This window comes from Diplotaxodon limnothrissa, linkage group LG18 (genome assembly GCF_057381915.1).
Source record: "Diplotaxodon limnothrissa isolate DT_005_m linkage group LG18, D_limnothrissa_male_GT1.1, whole genome shotgun sequence".
NCBI classification, from domain to species: domain Eukaryota; kingdom Metazoa; phylum Chordata; class Actinopteri; order Cichliformes; family Cichlidae; genus Diplotaxodon; species Diplotaxodon limnothrissa.
The window spans coordinates 4,351,209-4,372,623 of record NC_140613.1 but is presented as its reverse complement, the minus strand read 5'-3'; the positions used below and the strand labels follow the sequence as shown (position 1 = coordinate 4,372,623).

Below are 21,415 nucleotides of genomic sequence, written 5' to 3'. Positions count from 1 at the left end.
CAGTGTTATTTCACTGACACCATCACAGTTTTACACACCTGTTCTGTATGACTTTGTCTCAGGTTTGCGGTGATATCCAGCACTCTGAGCTGATGGCAGATCTGGTCAGTCCACAGTAGCTTCAACCACTAAATTATCTCTAACACATCACCAAACCAAAGTCTTCCTGCTAAGAGTACATCAAAGGTGAAAAGCGAGCCTAGAATGTCATCATTTCTGCTCTCCTCTTTCTTCTTCTTCTACTTCTGGACCGCACACATCTGTCGCTGCCCTACTCAGGTCGATCTAATGAAAATCAGCCAGAAATAATAATCAGAAATCCAAATGTAGAATTTGTAGAACAAATGACTGACCAGTGATTAGTGTTTTACAGTGATTACGACAGAAAGCCTGTTTCTGCCACTGCTGCCAAGCATTTGCTCTTTTCAGCTTGTTCAATTGTGGAGGTTTTTACATTCTTTACCTTACAATATAAAGCACCTTGAGGCAACTGTTGTTTTTTGGCACTATATATAAATATAAATGAATTGAACTGGTAGCAACTTTATGAATGAGAAAATGAAAACAAGTGTCAGTCAGCTGGTTCATGTCCAGCAGGTGGGGAGGAATCAGTGAGTCTGTTACTCCAGTTACTTACTGAGAGGTAAAGTTAAAGAAAACGAGTTTCCTTCATCGCACTAAACCTGCCCACTAAACATGACCCTGAATGAACCCATATGTAAAGGACTGTAGGTTTTAAGCAGGATCACGTAATGGCAACACAATAGATGAGGAAAGTGGGGGAACTCTGACGACATCTAGTGGACATCTTGAAGATGACGGGTCTGAACAGAGAGCAATGCAGGTCTGTGGAGAAGATTGCAGCACACTGTGAAATATGAACTATGAATAATATCTACATCTGTAATGATGTAATCAAAATAGGCTCCATGTAGTTCAAGTTCTGTTACTGTACTTATGAAGCAAACTGCACACACAGAGTTGGCAAACATTGAGTTTACTTGCATTTAGGCAAAATGATATAAACACTTATCATGAGCCAATATAGCACATTTAACTGCTTTTATTTAGCAGGGATTACACAATACACAAAATTAGTCACAAAAAATTTAATCAAATCTTGCAACATGTTGCTAAGAAGAACCAGGACAACCAGGTCAAAGCCATACTGAAGTATAACCTTCATTAACATAAATCACAAAGAAAACATATTTAAATAAAAATTGTATACTTGTCTTGAACTTTTTTAAATCTTTAGTCCTGTGTATCAAAACTTATTTATTGGCTGATAAAAAGGAATCACATCATGGTTGTTACAAGGAACAAGTGATGAAACTCATTTTCATGTTTGTTTTCTTCTATACTGAAGAAGAAATACAAGTTTCTGTGGTAAATATTAAAAGAGCATCCATGTTCAATAAATATTTGTGTCACCTTTAAAGACCAATAAAAAAAATATCAAACTTAGAGAAACATAAAGTCAGGGCTGGAACAAACAACATAGAGTGCCCTTCACTGCTGTGGACAGGAAATGTACCGTGACTTGGAGCATGAGGTCATTTTCTACCTCGGGTGCTGCAGTGATTTGGTTTGTCACTCAGGTGGATCCTTAGATGAAAATTCAGTCCTGATTTCCAACTGAATCTTTCCCCACAGGAGCTACAAATATATGGTTTCTCACCTGTGTGGATCCTTCTGTGACTTTTCATAGTCGACAAGTCTCTAAACTCTTTCCTACAGACGTTGCAAGAATACGCTTTCTCACCGGTGTGGATTCTCAAATGAGTTTCTAGTCCTGATTTCTTACCAAATCTTTTCCCACATGTGCTACAGAAATACGGCTTCTCGCCTGTGTGGATTCTCACGTGACTTTCAAATCCGGATTTCTTATTAAATCTTTTCCCACAGGTGATGCAAAAATATGGCTTCTCGCCTGTGTGGATCCTTACGTGAGTTTCCAATCCTGATTTCCAAATGAATCTTTTCCCACAGGTGCTACAAGAATGTGGCTTCTCACTTGTGTGAACTCTCATGTGTCTCGTCAGGTTGGATTTACACTGAAAAGTTTTTCCACAAGTGTCACAGCTTACAGATTTTTTACTTGTATCAGTTTCACTCCGAGACTTATCTGTTCGGTTTTTGTGACGTCTCCTTTTCTTCAGCTCCGCATTTCTAGTTGATCCCGAGTCCACATGCTGGTTTTCTTCCTGTTCCTCAAGCTCTGGTTCAGGAAAGTTAAGAGCAAGGAGCTGGTCATCGTTTGGTTCTGATTCACTGAGGTCACTTTCCTCAAAACTAGAAGTCACCATAAAACTATTGATCTCCTGCTTCAGTACAATCTCCTCCAGCTCCTGACTGGTGCAGAGTTCCTCCTGTTCCTCTTTAATCTGTGGAGGATCTGGGTCCTCCTGGTCCAGACTTGAGTTCCTCTCCTGCTGATTGGCGACAAACTCCTCCTCCTTACAGGCAGTTTGCTGGTGGAGGTCTAAACGAACAATAAAAAAAATGTAATTATAGAAAAACACTTCTGAGAAGATAAAGTTTTAGTTAAAGTCTGTAATGAGGGCATGTTGCTCACATTTGCAGGTGAAATTAAAAGTGTGTAAAAATGAAGTTATTTGTGCACTCTGATGCAAATGAGAACTTGAGTTCTGACATTTTTCAGCAACATTAAGAGTAAAAAAAACCTTTCAAACAAAAAAGAACTCACTTATTACTGACTGACTGATGATCTATTTTGGAGTTGATCTCGAAACTGATCTACATCTTGATATTTTTCAAAATAATCTTCACTATTGGGGGTGGCTGTAGCTCAGGCGGTAGAGCAGATCATCTACTGATCGGTTCGATTCCCGGCTTCACCTAGTCTGCATTTCAAATATCCTTGGGCAAGATACTAACTCCAAGTTGCCTCAAGTTGCTCTTTGATCTGTGGAATGTGTGTCTGAATGTTGGTAGAAAGCACTAAGAAAAATGTGCTTGTGCGAATGGGAGTGAGTGGGTGAATGCACAAGTTTTGTAAAGCGCTTTGAGTGCTCAAGATTGAGTAGAAAAGTGCTATATAAGAACCAGTCCATTTAAAACTCCCTGTCATGTTTTCACGAATACACATTAAATAGATCTGACTTTTTTAAAAATTTTATTCTTTATTACTTTTCCATCAACCAAAAAAAAACAAAAAACTGAGTATATAATAATGATTTATGTACATCGTAAATGATTAATGTTAGGAGGACACAGAGATATATTATATATACTCTCCCATGAAAATCATTCATATATTATTTCAGAAAAATATATGCAACCCAAAATAACCCCCCAACAACAAAAGAAAAAAAAAAAAAAGAAAAAAAAAAAAGACCCTGAAGTAAAGGTTTACAGATAGTGCTCCAGAGAGAAAAAAAATCAAGCAAGTATAACATTCCAGGGTTTCGGGCTGAAGTTTAATCCAAGGATATCATGTTAGTTAGAGAGGCATCCAGATTAGTGGTTGCCATGATAAGCTGCGTCCTCTTCCGTTTCCAATCCATTTAATTTCACGTCCCTTCTCCTGTCCTTCTATTTAGCAGACCAGCAATCGCAGGTTCCCCAGGTTTTCTTTAGCAGCTGTGACGTTACTTCTCCATACAGGTTAAATAGATAGAATCATTTCTGTACATTATCGATCATTTCCTCACCTTCCAAAAATAACAAAAAATTTCCCCACATTTTTTTGAAGGAAGCATGTTTACCCTTTATCATAGACGTAAGTTTCTCCAGAGCAAGGGTTTTTGACAATGTCGATAACCAAATTCTCACGTGTGGTCTACTAGTGGATCTCCATGATTTGGCTATACTGTATTTCGCCTGTAGCAGGCAGAAGGTTGTGGTTTTTTGGTTAGCTTTGCTCAGCTGGATTTCAGCGGGGAAAATTCCTAGGATGCATAATTTAGGACATGGATCCAATTTGACACTTGTAATATGTGCAATTATTTCTAAAACTTCCTTCCAAAACTTTTGAATTTCTGAGCATTCCCATAGGCAGTGCATCAGTGTGCCCTTTTCCCCACATTTAACACATATGTCCGGAGTTTTGGGGTCAAATTTATTTAATAATGTTGGGGTAATATATGTTCTCATTAACCATTTGTACTGGATTAGTTTAAATTGAGTGTTTATAGATTGTGTTTGAGCTTTCAAGCAAGCTTTTTGCCATTCCTCTGTAGTTATACTACACTCTAAGTCTTGACACCATGCGCGTCTTTCTTTTTCTGAGGATATTTGAGAGCCGTCTCTAAGGTTATTGTAGAAGCGAGAAATTAAACCCTTCTTCAGCTGATGGTTTATTGCTATATCCTCTAATGAGTTTAGGGTGGGCGGTGTTAGAGATTTTTGAGTTTTTGAAATGAAGCTTCTGATTTGAAGAAATTTAAAGAAATGTTTGGTTGGAATGTCAAATTTCTGAGTCAAGCCATTGAAACATATTAAGGTGTCCTTGTCAAATAGATCTGCAACTTTGCACAGGCCTCTGTCGGCCCATATTTTAAAGCCCAAATCTTTCCAACCGGGTTTAAAGGCCTTATTGCCCCAGATAGGTGAGAATTGGGATAGTGCTGGCATTTCATTTTTAAACTCGAGTGCCTCGAACCGCACACGAATAGTATTTTTAACAAAGAGGTTTGATGTATCTTTCATCAGATCTTTATATTTTGCAGAGTACAGATAAGTGCTGAGTGGTAAGGGGGTAGTACTTGACCTTTCTAAATTTACCCAGGGTAGGGTAGTTGTTGAGAACCAGCATGAGGCCGCAGAGAGTTGGGCAGCCCAGTAGTACCATTTGAGGTTTGGAACACAGAGACCTCCTCTGTCATACGGAAGATATAGTAGCGAAAGACGCAGTCTAGCTCGTCTGTTATTCCAAATGAATTTACTGAATATTGTTTTTGTCTTTGTGAAGAAGTCATCTGGAGGGTTGAGAGGAATGACTCGGAAGAGATATAGAAATTTTGGAAGGATGTTCATTTTGAGAATATTTACACGTCCAATCATCGAGATTGGTAGCATAGACCATCTATTGATTAAGCCAACAACAGAGTTGATAGTAGGAGAATAATTTGCGTTTACCAAATCGTTAATTTTTGGAGTGATTTTTATACCTAGATAAGTGAGACTGTCTCTGGCAATTTGAAACGTTGTTTGAATAGGTGGTTTAGTTCTTTCAGAATGATTAAAAAAGAGGATGGCCGATTTGGATTCATTAATTTTATAACCGGAGATATTGCCAAAGAAGTTAATTGTTTTAAGTAGCTGAGGAATTGAACTCTTTAATTTAGACAGCATTAAAATAATATCATCTGCAAATAATCCAATTTTAGACTCAATATTATTTGTTCTAATGCCAGAGATGTTTTGGTTGTTCCTTATCGCAATAGCCAGTGGTTCTATTGCTAGGACGAAAAGAAGAGGTGAGAGGGGACAGCCTTGACGTGTACCTCTACCTAGATAGAATGGTCTAGATATAATATTGTTGGTTCTAACTGAGGCTATAGGTTTATTATATAATATTTTAACCCAGGTCATGAAGTAATTGCCAAAGCCGAATTGAGATAGTACCTTATAGAGATAATTATGTTCGACCCTATCGAAAGCTTTTTCTGCGTCTAAGGAAAGCAGAGCCATGTCTAGTTGTTCTGAGTTTGTGTAAAGTACATTCAGTACTCTGCGAATCCCATGCTGCGTTTGTCGGCCTTTTACAAACCCATTTTGGTCATTATCAACAAGAAGATGAAGGTACCGTTCAAGTCTGTTTGCCAGTACTTTGCTTATTATCTTGGCATCAGAGTTTATTAGTGAAATTGGTCTATAAGATTCACATTTTGTAGGCGGTTTCCCAGGCTTAGGGAATACCGTTATAAGTGCATTTCGCAAGGAGGGGGGAAGCTCTTTTGAATCATAGCTTTCCACCAGCATGTCGTACAGAGGGAATATTAATTTATCTTTAAATATTTTGAAAAGGTCTAGTGGAATTCCATCTGGGCCGGGAGTTTTTCCCATTTTTAATTTATCGATTGCATTGGAGAGTTCATTCATCGATAACTGAGAGTCTAATTCGCATCGGGCTTCTTCAGAAAGTAAAGGGGTACTTATTGAGTCAAAGAAGGATTCTAGTGATTCTCGAGTCGTATCTCCTGTTGAAGTATATAGTTGTGAATAGTAGTGTTCAAAGAGTTCACTTATTCTATGAGGATCTGTGATATTTTCGTCTGCAGTTCTAGTTTCATTTATTGTTTGTTCGTTCAGTAGCGTTTTTATACGCCATGCCAAAAGTTTTCCTGCCTTTTCCCCTTGGTCATAGTAGGTCTGTCTCAGTCTAAATAGTCCGGCTGAGGCTTTCTCAGTAGTTAATTTATCGTATTTTGCTCTTAATCTTAAAAGTTTTTGTTGGTTTTCTTTAGAGTCATTCAGGTTTATCTCAAGTTCCACTTCTTTTATTTGACCTTCGAGGTCCAACATCTCAGTATAGTTTTTATTTGCTTTGTTTTTGGTGTAGCCTATCATCTGTCCACGAATAAAGACCTTAAAAGCTTCCCATCTTACTGAGGCTGTAGTTTCGGATTTGTTGAAGTAGAAATAGTCATCAATATTTTTGCCTACATATTCCAAATATTTTTGATTGTGCAGCCAGTGTGGTCTTAAACGCCAAATAGGGTTACGTCTAAAAGCTGCTGTGACTGAGAAGTTAAGCGTGGTTATTGAGTGGTCAGATATAAGCACACTTTTATATGAGCAGCTGTTAATTCTGGAGATAAGAAAGTTTGAGATAAGAAAATAATCTATGCGACTGCGGCTATTATGACTGGCTGAGTAGCAAGAATATTCTCTCCCTGTTGGATTTTTTAATCTCCATATATCTTTAAGATTCAATTCAAACATAAAGTGTTGTATGACTTGTCTAGATTTTGGATGGGAAGAGTCTAAGCCTGATGATCTATCAAGCCTGGGCTCTAGGGTACAATTAAAGTCCCCCCCAACAATTATCTCACCGTGAAGGTCTGTAATAGAGAGAAATAGATTATTATAAAAGTTGGAGTCGTCAATATTGGGGCCATATACATTAACTAATATTAAATCTTGATTCAGCACGGAGCATTGTAGAATAATGAATCTCCCTGCGGGGTCCAATATGGTTTTTTTTAATACACATGGGTACTGATTTATGAATGAGTGTTGCCACTCCTCTAGCATGTGTTGAGAAGTGGCTAAAGAAAACCTGACCTGGCCATCTCCTCCTTATCCGGTCAGTTTCATTCACGAGTAAGTGTGTTTCTTGAATGAAGACTATCTTTGGGTGATATTGTTTTATTCTATCCATTACTCTTTTCAGTTTAATATATTTTCTAAGGCCTCTTACATTCCAGGAAATTAGATCAATATTTGAATAACTACTCATACAGTTTGTACCTTTAGTAATCTGGGTTTGACTACATCTCGTCTCTCCTGTCGAGACTCACAAGTTGTTATTTCAAGAGCACTGCACTTTAAAAACAATCTCTTATAAACCAGAAAACAAAAGAAAAAAAAAAAAAAACAACCCAGAGATCTTCCATCGGTGTAGATCTCAAAACCTTCCCCCCCAAAGTCATAGCGGATTGGTTATGCATCAGATCCGTGTGAAGGAGCTGATAGAGCGTCCTCATGATTGAAGTTACAAACTTAGGTCCGACCGTATTAACTAAAGAAGTGGCCATACAAATGTAACTGAATGAAAAGATTTAGACATAGCATACCTAAGGCCATCTATATCATACCTGTACACCAGCAGCCGTTATATGTCCGGTTTGGAGTTGTTCATCAGAGTTGCATATATTTGATGTAGCGTTTCTGAGTGGGCGTGAAGTTTATCCCTCGTTTGGTTGCCGGACTTTTCGCATGAAATCTTCCACCTCCGCTGGTGTGTGGAAGAGGAGCCTGTTGTCATGGTGGAGAATCCTCATTTTTGCTGGAAAGATCAGTCCGAAGTTTATATGCATTTCACGGAGTTGTTGTTTTACCTGGTTGTATTGTTTCCGTTGTTTCTGGACTTCCGTTGACAGATCAGGAAAAAACATAATGTGATGTCCGTTGTGCGTTATTTTTCCCTTCAGACGTGCCGCTCTCATCACCCTCATCTTGTCTTGATAATTCAAAAATTACATGATGATCACACGGGGTGGGCCATTTGGAGTATTTCGCCCTTGTAGTCTGTGTGCTCGTTCAATGATAGGTGGGGATGGGAGCGCGTCTCGTCCCAAAACATCAATTAAGAAAGTTTGCAAGAATATTGTAATTTCTCCTTGTTCAGTATTCTCAGTCAATCCGACGAGTCTCAGATTAGATCTCCGGCTTCTATTTTCGAGGTCGTCCACCTTTAACTGTAGTTCCTGAATTTTCTTATGAAGGGAAGTCTCTTTACTTACGAGGGAAGAGACGTCGTCTTCAACTTTACTGATGCGAGTTTCTGCGGAGGTGAGCCTCTCCGAAAACACTCCAATCGCCTCTTTTATTTCTTGGTTTGATATTTTAACTTCTTGCAGTTGAGCAGTGAAATGTACTTTCAACGACTGAATTGCGGCCAAAACACTCGCCTCGGTCTGTTGAGCACTAGCACTAGCGCCTTCCATTTTCTCGGTTTCAGGTTCGTTGTTAGGGTCATCGTCTGATCCATCCTTTCCGGCTGTTTTAGGCTTGGACCTATGTTTGGTCGGCATCTTGGTTGTTTAGATCAGAACAGAAGCTTAAGTCGGTGAGGCAGCCGCTAAAAGATTGGATTTTAACCGCTGTTGGGCGTAGGCAAAGGACGTTGAGGTCGGAGCTCGAAGTCTCACTGCCACTCAGGTGGACGCCATAACCAATCTCCCTTAAATAGATCTGACTGATACAAACTGTAGGTTTAATATTAATGTTAACACTTCAGAAAAGCGATTACAGTTTTACCGCTGGTCTGTAAATCTTTCTCAGGTTTCCAGATGTTATGCAGCTGTCTGAGCCGCTCTTCCCCGCTCCAGACGACGATGCCTTCATCCTCGTGTTTCACTACAAGCTGTTCTCCCTCTTGACTGATGCAGAGTTCCTCCTGTTCCTCTTTGATCTGTGGGGGATCTGTGTCCTCCTGGTCCAGATTGAAGTTCCTCTCCTGCTTCCAGACCTGCTGGCCAGCCAGATCTTCCTCCTCCTTACACTTCATGTTGATGTGGGACTTGAGGAACAAAGTAAAAAGAAAAAGATTAGACAGGTAAAGGTGCAGCCTCAGTCAGCAGGGCTGTACACTGTGAGCATGTTGCTCACATATGTGAGAGAGGTTTGTACAAATGTTTCAGAAGCACCATGTGACTCCCTCTCTTTGTTGGAAAGTCTTATTAATTCACTTTATAACTATTACTTTGAAGATAAATTTCTACCATCACAAAAATATTATGACCTCTTTAAAAACAAACAACGGCAACTACATGACTTAAATTCCATGTTTAGATGAAGGTAATGGTCAATGCCTTTTGACAGGGGAAAAACCTCCACACAGAAGAATCTTACTTGGCTGAATCATAAATTATTCACCATGATTAAAACTGCAGATGAGCAATAATCTGCATTTTATTTTAGCCAAAGAGGAATGTTTCTGTTTGTCTGTGATCTGACTTTTTCTGCTGGCTCCAAATTTCATTTTATCCTGTGTAAGTTTGTTTCTCTTCCTGTTAACTAGCAAAGTCAAAATCACCTTGATTCATTTAACTTTAATTCAATTATAAATGTAATCATTTTATTGAACAATTAATTTCATTTCAATGAAAAACAATTACTTAAAAGAAAGAGATTAAGTTGGAGAGAGACATGTGGCCATCTTTTAGTGAGTTAGACCCTGATTAAGGGCTATTTTTAAAAGTAAAGCCCATCTCTCAAAGTCCCTGCCGGCCTGCCTCCACCTCGGGAAGTCTGTGGGTGCAGACGGAGGTGAGGAGCACCACAGGCGGCAGAGAACTGTCTGTAGCCCCGGAGTGAGGCGTCGTGAACCGAAGCAGACAGCGAACTGTGGCACAGTGCAGAAAACCGAAGCTTTCCCTCCCTGTTTGGTTTTGATGTGTCTCATGAAAGTCTATTGTTAAAAGTTTACCTTTAAAAAAAACGGACGCACTTGTTTGATTAGCTGCTCTCTGATTTTAGCCTGTTAGCTTACAGACTGAGCTCAGATCGTTCCTGTGTTAGTTCATTGAGAACATCACAGTTTTACATACCTGCTGCGTGACTTCATCTCGGGTCTCCGGCTGATATACAGCAGTCTGAGCCAGTGGCGGATCTCATCATCCTGGACGACTGTTTTTAATGTTTTTAACCACGGAGATTTCTTCTGCATCATCAGTCTCTCATTGTTAAACTCTCCCAGAAACTGAAGACAGTTGTGCCATTTCCGCGCTTCTTCTTCTTCTATTGAGTAGACGGCAGACTACACATGTCCAAGGGTAATACTGTCCTCCTCAGGCCATTGGCATCAAGTCAAAGCCTTAAAGTCTGGTACTTTGCGCATGGTCATTTTTTACGAACAGCAGAATCACAAGACAAAGCGTGCCAATGTTTATACTTTTCACTGTGACTGCCAAATAGATGAAAAAGTAGATGTTAAAAAACAACTTATAGTTTTGTCATTGGGCTGGTAGAAAGCTATGAGTTTCTGTCCCTTTGTCTGACCTTAGAGACTTATTTTAAAAGGAAACATTACAATCCTTTAAAGCAAGTATTTTCACCTCTGTTCCCCCCTCTGTACTTAGCTTTTTTGTTGTCATGTCAGTAATTGTCCAGTTGATGGCTCCCTTGGATCACAAGCCTGTCTCATGAGTCCAAGTGAATATATTCTTAATAAACAGCTTTGAAGAATTTGTGACCAACTTTGTTTAATTCGGAACATCATCATCATGAGTCAAACTCACTCTTGGATCTACAAAATATTTAACAAAAACAAACATCACTGAATCATAAGGTATTTGCTCCAACTCTTAGTCCAGAAACACATGAGTGAACTAGATCAGCTGCTCCTCCAGTTCAGCTGTGGATTTATATCATTATTTATATTTGTAAAGTGGATATGCAGTTTTTCAGTACTAATATAAGCATTTTATATCATTGCTTTATTGACAGATGTTTGGTGTTCAAGGTCAGGCATCAGTTTGAAAAAAACAAACAAACACACTGAGTTGAACTTGAACTTCCTACTGACAAAAACTAAAATTGGTGCAAAAATAACCAGAAACATATAAGAAGCATCCTGGAGGTGCTGCAGACAAGATAGGACCAATAACATGTCAACAGGAAATCCTTTTTACTAATTTGTTTATTTCTTTTTAGATTTTTACTCTCCATTTTAAGCCATGATGTTTGCTGATACTGTGTTCCTACTGTTTGTTCTCATTAATAGTTCTGTTTTTAACATTCTGTGCTGAAGCTGGAGGAAATGTTTCTACAGTGTCAGATGATACAGCTCCAAACTAAATAAGTGACTAACTAACGATGCTTTAATACACTTTACTATAAATTATGATATAGTGCACTTTCTTAAAATTTCTTATTGCTCTGTAATTAATTGTTTTCTTTATAAATGTACAAATGAGAATAAAATCTGTGTGATAAAGGAAGGTCTGTAGACTTCTCTGTTAAGATCAGTGAAGAGAAACAACAACATACAAATACCTAAGAAAAATATTCAGTAAACATTTAGAAGATAGAGAAGTTTATGTTGTCATGTGGAGAAATTTTTCAAATAAAAATATCCATAAGCATTGATAGTCTCCATGGCTGAACAGACACAGGAAAGAGCTCCACCTATAAAACGTAAAAACATCAAGACAACATGTTGAAGATGTCGAGGTACTGCCCATAATGTTTGACTGACATCTGATTTATGTGCAGCACATAAATACCACAATAATGATGGAGAGAAACTAAAAGGGAACTAAAATACAGATTTAAACTTACAACAATATGAAAGACTTCAGTCTATTTCACTTTAATCAACTCAGCAGTGGTTCCATAACCATAATTACGGTAAACCAACAGTCCAGCATAGAGCGGCTGAGTGAATGTGGTCTGGACTCTGTGGAGGAGAGTCATGGTTTCAGAGACGCTGTAGAAGGACAAAATACCTGCTCTGTGATCCAGGTACACTCCTACTCTGGAGGAACGAGGACCTGAGACAGGAGTGTGGATGTTGTTGTACCAAAATGTAAAACTGTTGTTGTTACAATCTAATGACCAAGATTTGTCATTATATCCAAACCAACATTCATCACCCCATCCTTCTCTGCTGATATTCTTGTATGCGACTGCTACATAAACTCCTTCCCCTCTCCACTCCACCTCCCAGTAACAACGTTCAGTCAGACTCTCTCTACTCAGGACCTGCTCATATCCAGTGAATCTGTCTGGATGATCAGAATAAGACTGTTTTTGTTTCATAAATGTTGCTTTTCTGTTCCCCTCTGATAATAACAGCTGTTTGTTTGCTGTGTTTGGATCCAGTGTGATTTCACATGAATATTTTAAGAATCCAGCTCTGGTCTTTGGCTCTGGTTGTGACAGTAAAACATCCACTTCAGTGACTGTCAGTGAGATGTTTGTCCGTTCCTCTCTCAGAATGTCCTGTAGTTTATCTCTGACCTCTGACACAGCTGCTGTCACATCCTCAAAGTAGCTCAGAGGACGGATATTGATGCTGGATGAGTCTGTAGACTCACTGAGTGCTGACAGTGAGGGGTAGTTGTGTAGAAACTGGATGTGATCCTCTGTGTGTGAGAGCTGCTTCAGCTCAGCATCTTTCCTCTTCAGCTCAGTGATCTCCTGCTCCAGCTTCTCCTGAAGCTCTTTGACTCGACTCACTTCAGTTTCCTGCTGGGATCTGATCTGCTGCTTCACATCAGAGCTTCTTTTCTGGATGAGATGGATCAGCTCAGTGAAGATCTTCTCACTGTGCTCCACTGTTTGATCAGCAGACTGATTGATGGCCTCCACCTCCTGTTGAAGCAGCTTCACATCTTTCTCTCTGTCCTGGATTCTCTGCTGGATGTTTTGTCGACTCACCTCCAGCTCTCTCTGCCTCTCAGTCCTTTCTGCTGCAGCTGAGACTGTGTCGTGGCCTTTATGTTCATCCACAGGGCAGAGATAACAGATACTCTGCTGATCAGTACGGCAGAACATCTTCATCACCTCATCATGACGAGAGCAGATGTTCTCCTGGAGCTTCTTGGAGGGCTCCACCAGCTTGTGTTTCTTGAATGTAGGTGAATCATAATGAGTCTGAAGGTGTTTCTCACAGTAAGATGCCAGACAGACTAAACAGGACTTGAAGGCTTTCATTTTTCTTCCAGTGCAGACATCACAGGCCACATCTTCAGGTCCAGCATAGCAGTGATCAGCAGGAGCAGCTTGGAGTCCAGTCTTCTTCAGCTCCTCCACTAAAACTGCTAACATGGTGTTTTTCACCAGGACAGGCCTCGCTGTGAAAGTCTGTCTGCACTGAGGGCAGCTGTAGATTTTCTTCTTTTCCTCTTCATCCCAGAAGCTTTCAATACACTTCATGCAGTAGCTGTGTCCACAGGGAATAGTCACTGGATTCTTCAGTAGATCCAAACAGATCGAACAAGAGAAGGTTTCTCGGTCCAGCTGAACACTTTTCTGTGCCATTTCACCCAACAGTGTCAGTGACTGTGTGAGTTTCACTTCCTCAGAACTGAAACTGCTCTGATCTAAACAACATAGGTTTCTGTAGCGAATGGGATCTGTCAGCTCTTATACGTCACCACATGTTGGTTGCACCCATCTTCAAACTGCAGATCAGAAGGGGAGGGAACAAGGGAACATGTGGACAGAGAGGAGGTGCTGAGTTAGAGAGCAGGAAGAGGGAGGGTTATCAGACACTAATTCAATCCTGGAACATGTGAGCCTGTGAGTTTTTCATTTAAAAATAGCACTGCTCAGCCTTTAAAGTTGTTAAATAAACTTAACATTTAAAAGACAATCTTTTTTATGTAAATTTGTTTAAATTATCATTTTAGTCATTACAGGATATCAAATACTGCAGCTGAACTAAGAAATTGTTGTAGAAAAAAGCAATAAAAGGTCGTTCCCCCTCTGTCCCCTCCTGGTCACCTGTGCCTCAATTTTATGAGATGAGATGGATCAGCTCAGTGAAGATCTTCTCACTGTGCTCACTGTTTTATCAGCAGACTGATTTTATTCCACAACCTAGACATCCACATTACTCACACTCTCATAACACATACATATAGGGCCTTGGGATCGGGCATGTTATACGGTGTCCAGAGGACAGTCTTTGTATTCAACCTCACCTCTGGCGCCGGTGCCCACCTCTCAGTTTTAAATGCATGTAGACATTGAGGGTTCTCAGGAGGGGCCGTGCTGTACAGTACATGTACAGTGTCCATTTGTATCTGTATCCAGGTTGGATGAGCGCCGAGTATTTGTATATGTGTGCATGAGGGTGGGAATGCATGTTTAGGTCTGTGTGTGCCTAGTCTTATAGACTCCACCCCCTTGGAACATCTCAGGCCCTCCAAGGTATGGAGGCCTATTTCCCCTCACCACACTCCCTGGTTGATGAACTCAGACATCGGTGCATACTTGGTGTCCAAGGCTGGGCGCTCAGGTTTGTACCAGCTCACTGCTGGTACGGCTGCTCTGTGGGGCCTGGTGCCTGTGGCTCGGTCGTGCCCCTTGCGGGGGCTCGATTCACTCTGGCACAGCTGGCTGCCGGCAGAGCCCGCGTGTACGTCACTGCCGCCCCCTCTGGCTTCTGCTCTGTGGCTGTTGGGTGACCCCTCATCTGGGGTTCTCCTCAGCTCTTCCCAGGAAGGTGGCACGGTTGCCCCTCCGGTGGTCCTCTTTGGGCGCTCGCACTCTGGGGGCCTCTGGATGTCTGGGGCCTGGATCTCCTCCATGCCTGCTTCATGCCCTGGGGGACGGGGCTGTGGCTCCCCACACCTTCTAGCAGATCGTTACATGGAGAAGCCTTTTGAATAGAAGAGCGCTCATCCACACAGGTGTTCACACACACAAGCTACACCTTTCTTGGCTGCTACCTCAAACCACATTGTGCGATGTCAATCTTGCGTGCTGCACAATCACATTCAGTATTTAATATTTACTGTTATTTACACTTAGCTAGATTATTGCAATGGTGTTGTGTTATTATGTTGCTCTCTTTTTTGCTTGTTTTCTCTTATTTTCTTCTCTCAACAGGTGACCTGGGAGATATTTTTTAAGTGCCCTTTCTCACTGTCCCTCTTCCCCTTTTCTTTCTTTCTTTCTTTCTTTCTTTCTTTCTTTCTTTCTTTCTTTCTTTCTTTCTTTCTTTCTTTCTTCCTTCCTTCCTATCCCCCAGTCATGTCTGTCCTATCTGTAACAGCTGAAAATAAATTAAAATAAATAAATAATAACAAAGGTTGATCAAATAGACCAATATGGCAAGGCCGTGATGGTCCATTTGGTAAATTAAGTTAGTTGGGCATCTTTTTTGGCCTTCAGACAATAATTCTGATGGCTAAAAAACAACAAGGAAAGAAAGAAAGAAAGAAAGAAAGAAAGAAAGAAAGAAAGAAAGAAAGAAAGAAAGAGAAAAAAGTAATAAAAATGTCTCTAAAACATCTTTTAAGATGAATCTTTTTATGATTGAGTAAAAAAAAAAAATGCTAAAATTCGAGTGCAGTGTTGAGTAAAATGGTTTTATTAAAATTTAATTGACCCTTTGAAATTATTTGTTGGAAGTCTTAAATCCCACTGAACAGGGGAAGAGAAAGAGACAGAGACACAAAGATAGCAACACAGAGGTAAATAAACATGGAGACAAGACACTGAGAATAAGACAGAAGGGGAAATGCCCAAAGTCCCATATCTCTGACAAGTTAAGTCACTTTTATTCATAAAAAAAACCCAGAACTTAAATATAATTATAAACCCCACATAAACATAATCATACACTCAACAAAAATATAAACGCAACACCTTTGTTTCTGCTCCAATTTGACATGGGATGGACATAAAGACCTAAAAGTCACTCCAGATACACAATATTACCATCCCTCCCAAACATTGTTCACAAATCAGTCTAAATGTGTGATAGTGAGCACTTCTGCTTTGCTGAGATAATCCATCCCACCTCACAGGTGTGCCACATCAAGATGCTGATCTGACATCATGAGTAGCGCACAGGTGTACCTCAGACTGCCCACAACAAAAGGCCACCCTGGAATGTGCAGTTTTTTGCTTTATTGGGGGTCTGGGGACTCAGAACCGGTCAGTATCTGGTGTGACCACCATTTGCCTCATGCAGTGCAACACATCGTCTTCGCATGGAGTCTATCAGATTGTCAATTGTGGCCTGTGGAATGTTGGTCCACTCCACTTCAATGGCTGTGCGAGGTTGTTGGATATTAGTGGGAACTGGTACACGCTGTCGTATACGCCGGTCAAGCACATCCAGAACATGCTCAATGGGTGACATGTCCGGTGAGTATGCTGGCCATGCAAGAACTGGGACATTCTCAGCTTCCAAGAACTGTGTACAGATCCTTGCAACATGGGGCCGTGCATTATCTTGCTGGAACATGAGGTGATGTTCATGGATGTATGGCACAACAATGGGCCTCAGGATCTCATCACGGTATCTCTGTGCATTCAGAATGCCATCAATGAAATGCACCCGTGTTCTTCGTCCATAACAGATGCCTGCCCATACCATAACCCCACCACCACCATGGGCCACTCGATCCACAACATTGACATCAGCAAAGCGCTCACCCACACGACGCCACACACGCTGTCTGCCATCTGCCCTGAACAATGTGAACCGAGATTCATCCGTGAAGAGAACACCTCTCCAACGTGCCAGACGCCATCGAATGTGAGCATTTGCCCACACAAGTCTGTTGCGGCGACGAGCTGGAGTCAGGTCAAGACCCCGATGAGGACGGCGAGCATGCAGTTGAGCCTCCCTGAGACGGTTTCTGACAGTTTGTGCAGAAATTGTTTGGTTATGCACACCAATTGTTCCAGCAGCTGTCTGAGTGGCTGGTCTCAGACGATCTTGGAGGTGAACCTGCTGGATGTGGAGGTCCTGGGCTGGTGTGGTTACACGTGGTCTGCGGTTGTGAGGCCGGTTGGATGTGCTGCCATATTCTCTGAAACGCCTGTGGAGACGGCTTATGGTTGAGGGATGAACATTCAATGCACGGGCAACAGATCTGGTTGACATTCCTGCTGTCAGCATGCCAATTGCACGCTCCCTCAATGCATGTGGCATTTGTGGCATTTTGCTGTGAGATAAAACTGCACATTCCAGGGTGGCCTTTTGTTGTGGGCAGTCTGAGGTACACCTGTGCACTACTCATGATGTCAGATCAGCATCTTGATGTGGCACACCTGTGAGGTGGGATGGATTATCTCAGCAAAGCAGAAGTGCTCACTATCACACATTTAGACTGATTTGTGAACAATGTTTGGGAGGGATGGTTATATTGTGTATCTGGAATGAATTTTAGGTCTTTATGTCCATCCCATGTCAAATCGGAGCAGGAACAAAGGTGTTGCGTTTATATTTTTGTTGAGTGTAGAACAATTAAAAGTAAAACATACCAAAAACACATCAAATGGAGAGTGAAGCAAATATTATTAATAACAACAAATGCACATATTAATAATATAAACCAAAATCCTTCAATAAAAAGGCTACAAACAGAAACAACAATTTGAAACAGCAATAAGAAAACAGTGAAAGTGACTACAGATATAGACCTTCCTAGGGAGGCCTGAAGTGCAAACATACCCTCTACACTCCCTTCATAAAACAGGGGACCATGATTACCACCATAGTTGGCCGGTCTGAAGGCACTGACCTCAACTTCCATACAATGTTTGAGCAGGACAACCAGGACAGACCCACAACATACAGAGCCTTAAGTGACCGCAGGCAAATCTCATCCACCCCACCACCACAGTGATGGGCAAGTCTCCCTGCCCACTGTACAAAATGTGCTTCACAGACGTTGTTTCATGTTGTAAAGATTGTGCCTTAAAAAAATAGCCACAAGAAGTTTTAAAGAAATCTTTATTTCACTTTTAAGACACATAACCAACACCAACATACGAATCAACAGGATGAGCACATGCTGAAATTCAGTCTTCATGAAAATCAAGATTAAATCACAAAATGTTTGGTCTCATGTGTGTTTCTTTCCAGCTTTGACTCTGTGGAGTAAAACCTCTCCACTAAACAAAAAAATAAAACATCTCAGCAACTTTTTTGTCACCTCCACAGCTCAACACGATACAAATATCACATCAAATGAATGTAAATACGTGTTTCATCTTCATTACAGGTTTTAATGGAATATGCAACAAACAGAATTAGGGCTGTGACATATCATATGATCTGCAATAATACTGGTATAAATGTTTACAAAAAAGTGTGTTTAGAGGAACATCATGTGTTTGCATTCACCCCAATGAGTCAACCCCAGTCATGTCTCACAGCCAGAGCCATATGTCGGGCTCCAGTCACAGTTTGGTAGCTGAATGTTCGCAAAATATGCAAGAAAACTTTTCCCACTGAAAGTGAAAAAAGCAAACCTGTTACAACACTTTAAGCAAAAACACACTTGAGTACAACCGGGCTGTGAAGGCACGTGAGCAGGAGATACTAGCAGCAGTGATGTGCGACCCAAAGGTAAACAAATGATTCAACCATGCATCACTGGAGCACTCGCGAGTTACATTTCATATAACAGCAAGAGCAGTCAGTGGATGGAAATTACTGATGTGCTACACGGTGGAAAAGCAGGAGGTTAAAAAGCTCGACCCAAGATGAAACAAACCAGGTAGAATTTCTTTTCCTTATATGACAGAATTGTGCAGGCTCCGCATTACAAGGTTATTTTGGATATTAAGCTAGAGTGTAAGCACTTGTAATACACTTTTCTTAAAACTTCCAGGAAAAACACCCCTGAGGATACTTATGTGCTCATATTTCATGTATGCCGTGTCACTAACATTGCACTATAATGTTGTTCATAGAGTATTTAAAGGTAGAATGGGAGGCAGAGCCTTCAGCTTTTAAGATTAGACTTAAAACTTTCCTTGTTGCAGATGGGGGTCCCTCCCTGAGCCTGGTTCTGCTGGAGGTTTCTTCCTGTTAAAAAGGAGTTTTTCCTTCCCACTGTCGCCAAAACGCTTGCTAATAGGGGGTCATATGACTGTTTGGGTTTTCTCTGTTTTCATTGTATTATTGTTGGGTCTTTACCTTACAATATCAAGCACCTTGAGGTGGCCACATTTTCACACTTTGAATTAGCTAAGCTGTCATCAGTGACAGCAGCTCACTGGAAGAGAAAGATGGAAAATCCATCATTTACTTACACATATAAATGCTGCTGCCTGCCGAGCTGATAAAATGTACATTATTTTTTTTAAATGTAAGTTTCTTGAAATATTATTTTGAGGCTATATCTCCCACCCCTACATACAATAAACAATACAGAGTTTTTTAAGGAAGGAGGTCATCTGATCTGCTCTGATCTGGCTTCTCAGTGGACTGCTTCATCTGACAGTTCTCCCACTTTTAACTAGTGTGAATCCTCATGTGTCTTTGTAACTGTATCCTCTGAATGAAGCTTTTCACCTGTGTGGATTCTCATGTGAGTTTTCAAGTTTATCATCAGGCTGAATCTTTTTCCGCAGGTGCTGCAAGAATGTGGCTTCTCACCTGTGTGAACCCTCATATGTCTCGTTAGTTTGGATCTGTACTCAAAGGTTTTTCCACAAATCTCACATTTCACAAACTTTTTACTTGTGTCAGTTTTACGCTGACTCTCTGACACAGGAAAGTTGTCTTGCTGATCTCTGCTCTCTGGTTCAGGAGAGCTGGAAGAAAGGAGATGTTCACTGTCCAGCTCTGGCTCACTTTCCTCATAAGTAGGAGCCACCATGAAGATAATAATGCCTTCAGTCTCCTGCTTCACTACAAGCTGATCTACGTCCTGACTGGTGCAAGGTTCCTCCTCTTCCTCTTTTATGTGTGGAAGCTCCGGATCCTCCTGGTCGAGGCTGAAGTTTCTCTCCTGGTCCCCAAAAACCAGTTCCTCCTCACATTCATGCTGTTGTGGGAAAGCTGAGGTGACAAATGGACAAAATTACTTGTCTTAGATAAATATAGAAGTATAACAAGAATGACTACTCGGCAGTGGTGTCTACAGCTGTCCATTTCCAACTCTACAACAGAGTTTAATCAAAATATCATCCGAAATATCATCATATCATTTACCCAGACCTGGAAACTGTTAAAATAAGATTTCATGCACTCACTTCTAACACGTTAGTAAATTTCTATGCACCAATCACAGTTTGTCCACCAATTACTGTTGGAAAGATGTTTATGTAAATGATAAGACAAACATCAGACAGAAGGGGAAATTTAAAAGTAGGATTAAAATATGGGGATAAAAAGCAGCGAAGCTCTCAGAAAACCTCGACTAACAATCAGCTGAGTTTATTTAAACACTGGCCTTGAAGAACTCTGATGTGTTTCCAAAATATCTTCATTGAATGAATTAAAGTCATATTAATTTTTAGGTAAGACCATTACGGTTTTACATACCCCTGCTGTGTAAGTTCATTTCAGGTTTCCAGATGTTATCCAGCTGTCTGAGCTGCTCTTCTTCAGTCCAGATGAGGCCTTCATCCTCCTGTTTGAGTACAATCTTTTCTACGTCATCGCTGATGCAGAGTTCCTCCTCTTCCTCTTTGATCTGTGGAGGATCTGGGCCCTCCTGGTCCAGACTGGAGTTCCTCTCCTGGTTGGAGACCTGCTGGTCATACAGGCCCTCCTCTTCCTCACACTTCATGTTAGGGGGAGATCTTGAGGAACAAAGGGTCACTGAGGAAAAAGGTTAATAATGTGATGACAGGAAAACACATCTGAGCAAATATAGTCCACTCTGAGCATGTCCTCATATGGGAGTGAAATTTACAACTAACTGTACAAATGTGAAAAATGAAAGTGTAAGTTACTCTCGAGCTCTGATACTCTTATTAGGAAAGTTCAGAGTACAAATCATTCAGGTAGCTGCTGCCAGCTTCACGCTGCAAGTAAATGTTTGTCATTGTTGTAGATTAAACTGAAAATCTCACAGTGCCATAGCAGATAAGTACCAGTCAGGTTTCACAGCCAGTCATTGCACAGAATCAACCCAACTAAAGTCATCAGTGATCTGAAGATTATTAGGGACTCAGAGTTTCAGTCTTAGTTCTATTTGATCTCATTGCTGCCTTTGATACTGTTGATCATGACATTTTAAATCAAAGGTTTCATCATTTAGTTGGTTTAACTGGACAGTTCTCAATTGGCTCT

The 21,415-nt window shown here is 40.7% G+C and overlaps 3 protein-coding genes and 1 pseudogene across 3 annotated transcripts in view; 1 reads left to right on the top strand and 3 right to left on the bottom strand.

Moving 5' to 3' along the window:
* Positions 1 to 8,914, bottom strand: part of LOC146612886 (tripartite motif-containing protein 16-like) — a 65,320-nt gene extending 56,406 nt beyond the window's left edge. Inside the window, exon 1 of the mRNA XM_085378364.1 lies at positions 7,788 to 8,914. The gene's annotated coding sequence lies outside the window, so the exon portion shown is untranslated. The remainder of the gene's footprint in view (positions 1 to 7,787) is intronic.
* On the bottom strand, positions 1,391 to 10,501 carry LOC146612885 (uncharacterized). Its single transcript, XM_085378414.1, has 3 exons — positions 10,245 to 10,501; positions 8,953 to 9,214; positions 1,391 to 2,485 (listed from the first exon to the last, which is right to left on the bottom strand). Exons 2-3 carry the CDS (start codon positions 9,200 to 9,202, stop codon positions 1,557 to 1,559), a joined length of 1,179 nt encoding a protein of 392 aa, XP_085234540.1. The 5' UTR covers positions 9,203 to 9,214; positions 10,245 to 10,501; the 3' UTR covers positions 1,391 to 1,556.
* A 1,452-nt stretch (positions 10,502 to 11,953) lies between these two features.
* LOC146612884 (tripartite motif-containing protein 16-like) lies at positions 11,954 to 13,801 on the bottom strand. The gene has a single exon (XM_085378351.1). It carries the CDS (start codon positions 13,678 to 13,680, stop codon positions 11,998 to 12,000), a length of 1,683 nt encoding a protein of 560 aa, XP_085234477.1. The 5' UTR covers positions 13,681 to 13,801; the 3' UTR covers positions 11,954 to 11,997.
* A 2,599-nt stretch (positions 13,802 to 16,400) lies between these two features.
* Positions 16,401 to 17,224, top strand: LOC146612883 (uncharacterized; annotated as a pseudogene).
* The last annotated feature ends 4,191 nt before the right edge of the window (positions 17,225 to 21,415 follow it).

Bases quoted from the DNA above. Each gene is read 5' to 3' on its own strand.
- LOC146612885 (XM_085378414.1), bottom strand. From the start codon at position 9,202: ATGAAGTGTAAGGAGGAGGAAGATCTGGCTGGCCAGCAGGTCTGGAAG. The intron at 2,486-8,952 runs GTAAAACTGTAA...TTGTTCGTTTAG, and splicing joins GAAAGATTTACAGACCAGCG to ACCTCCACCAGCAAACTGCC.
- LOC146612884 (XM_085378351.1), bottom strand. From the start codon at position 13,680: ATGGCACAGAAAAGTGTTCAGCTGGACCGAGAAACCTTCTCTTGTTCG.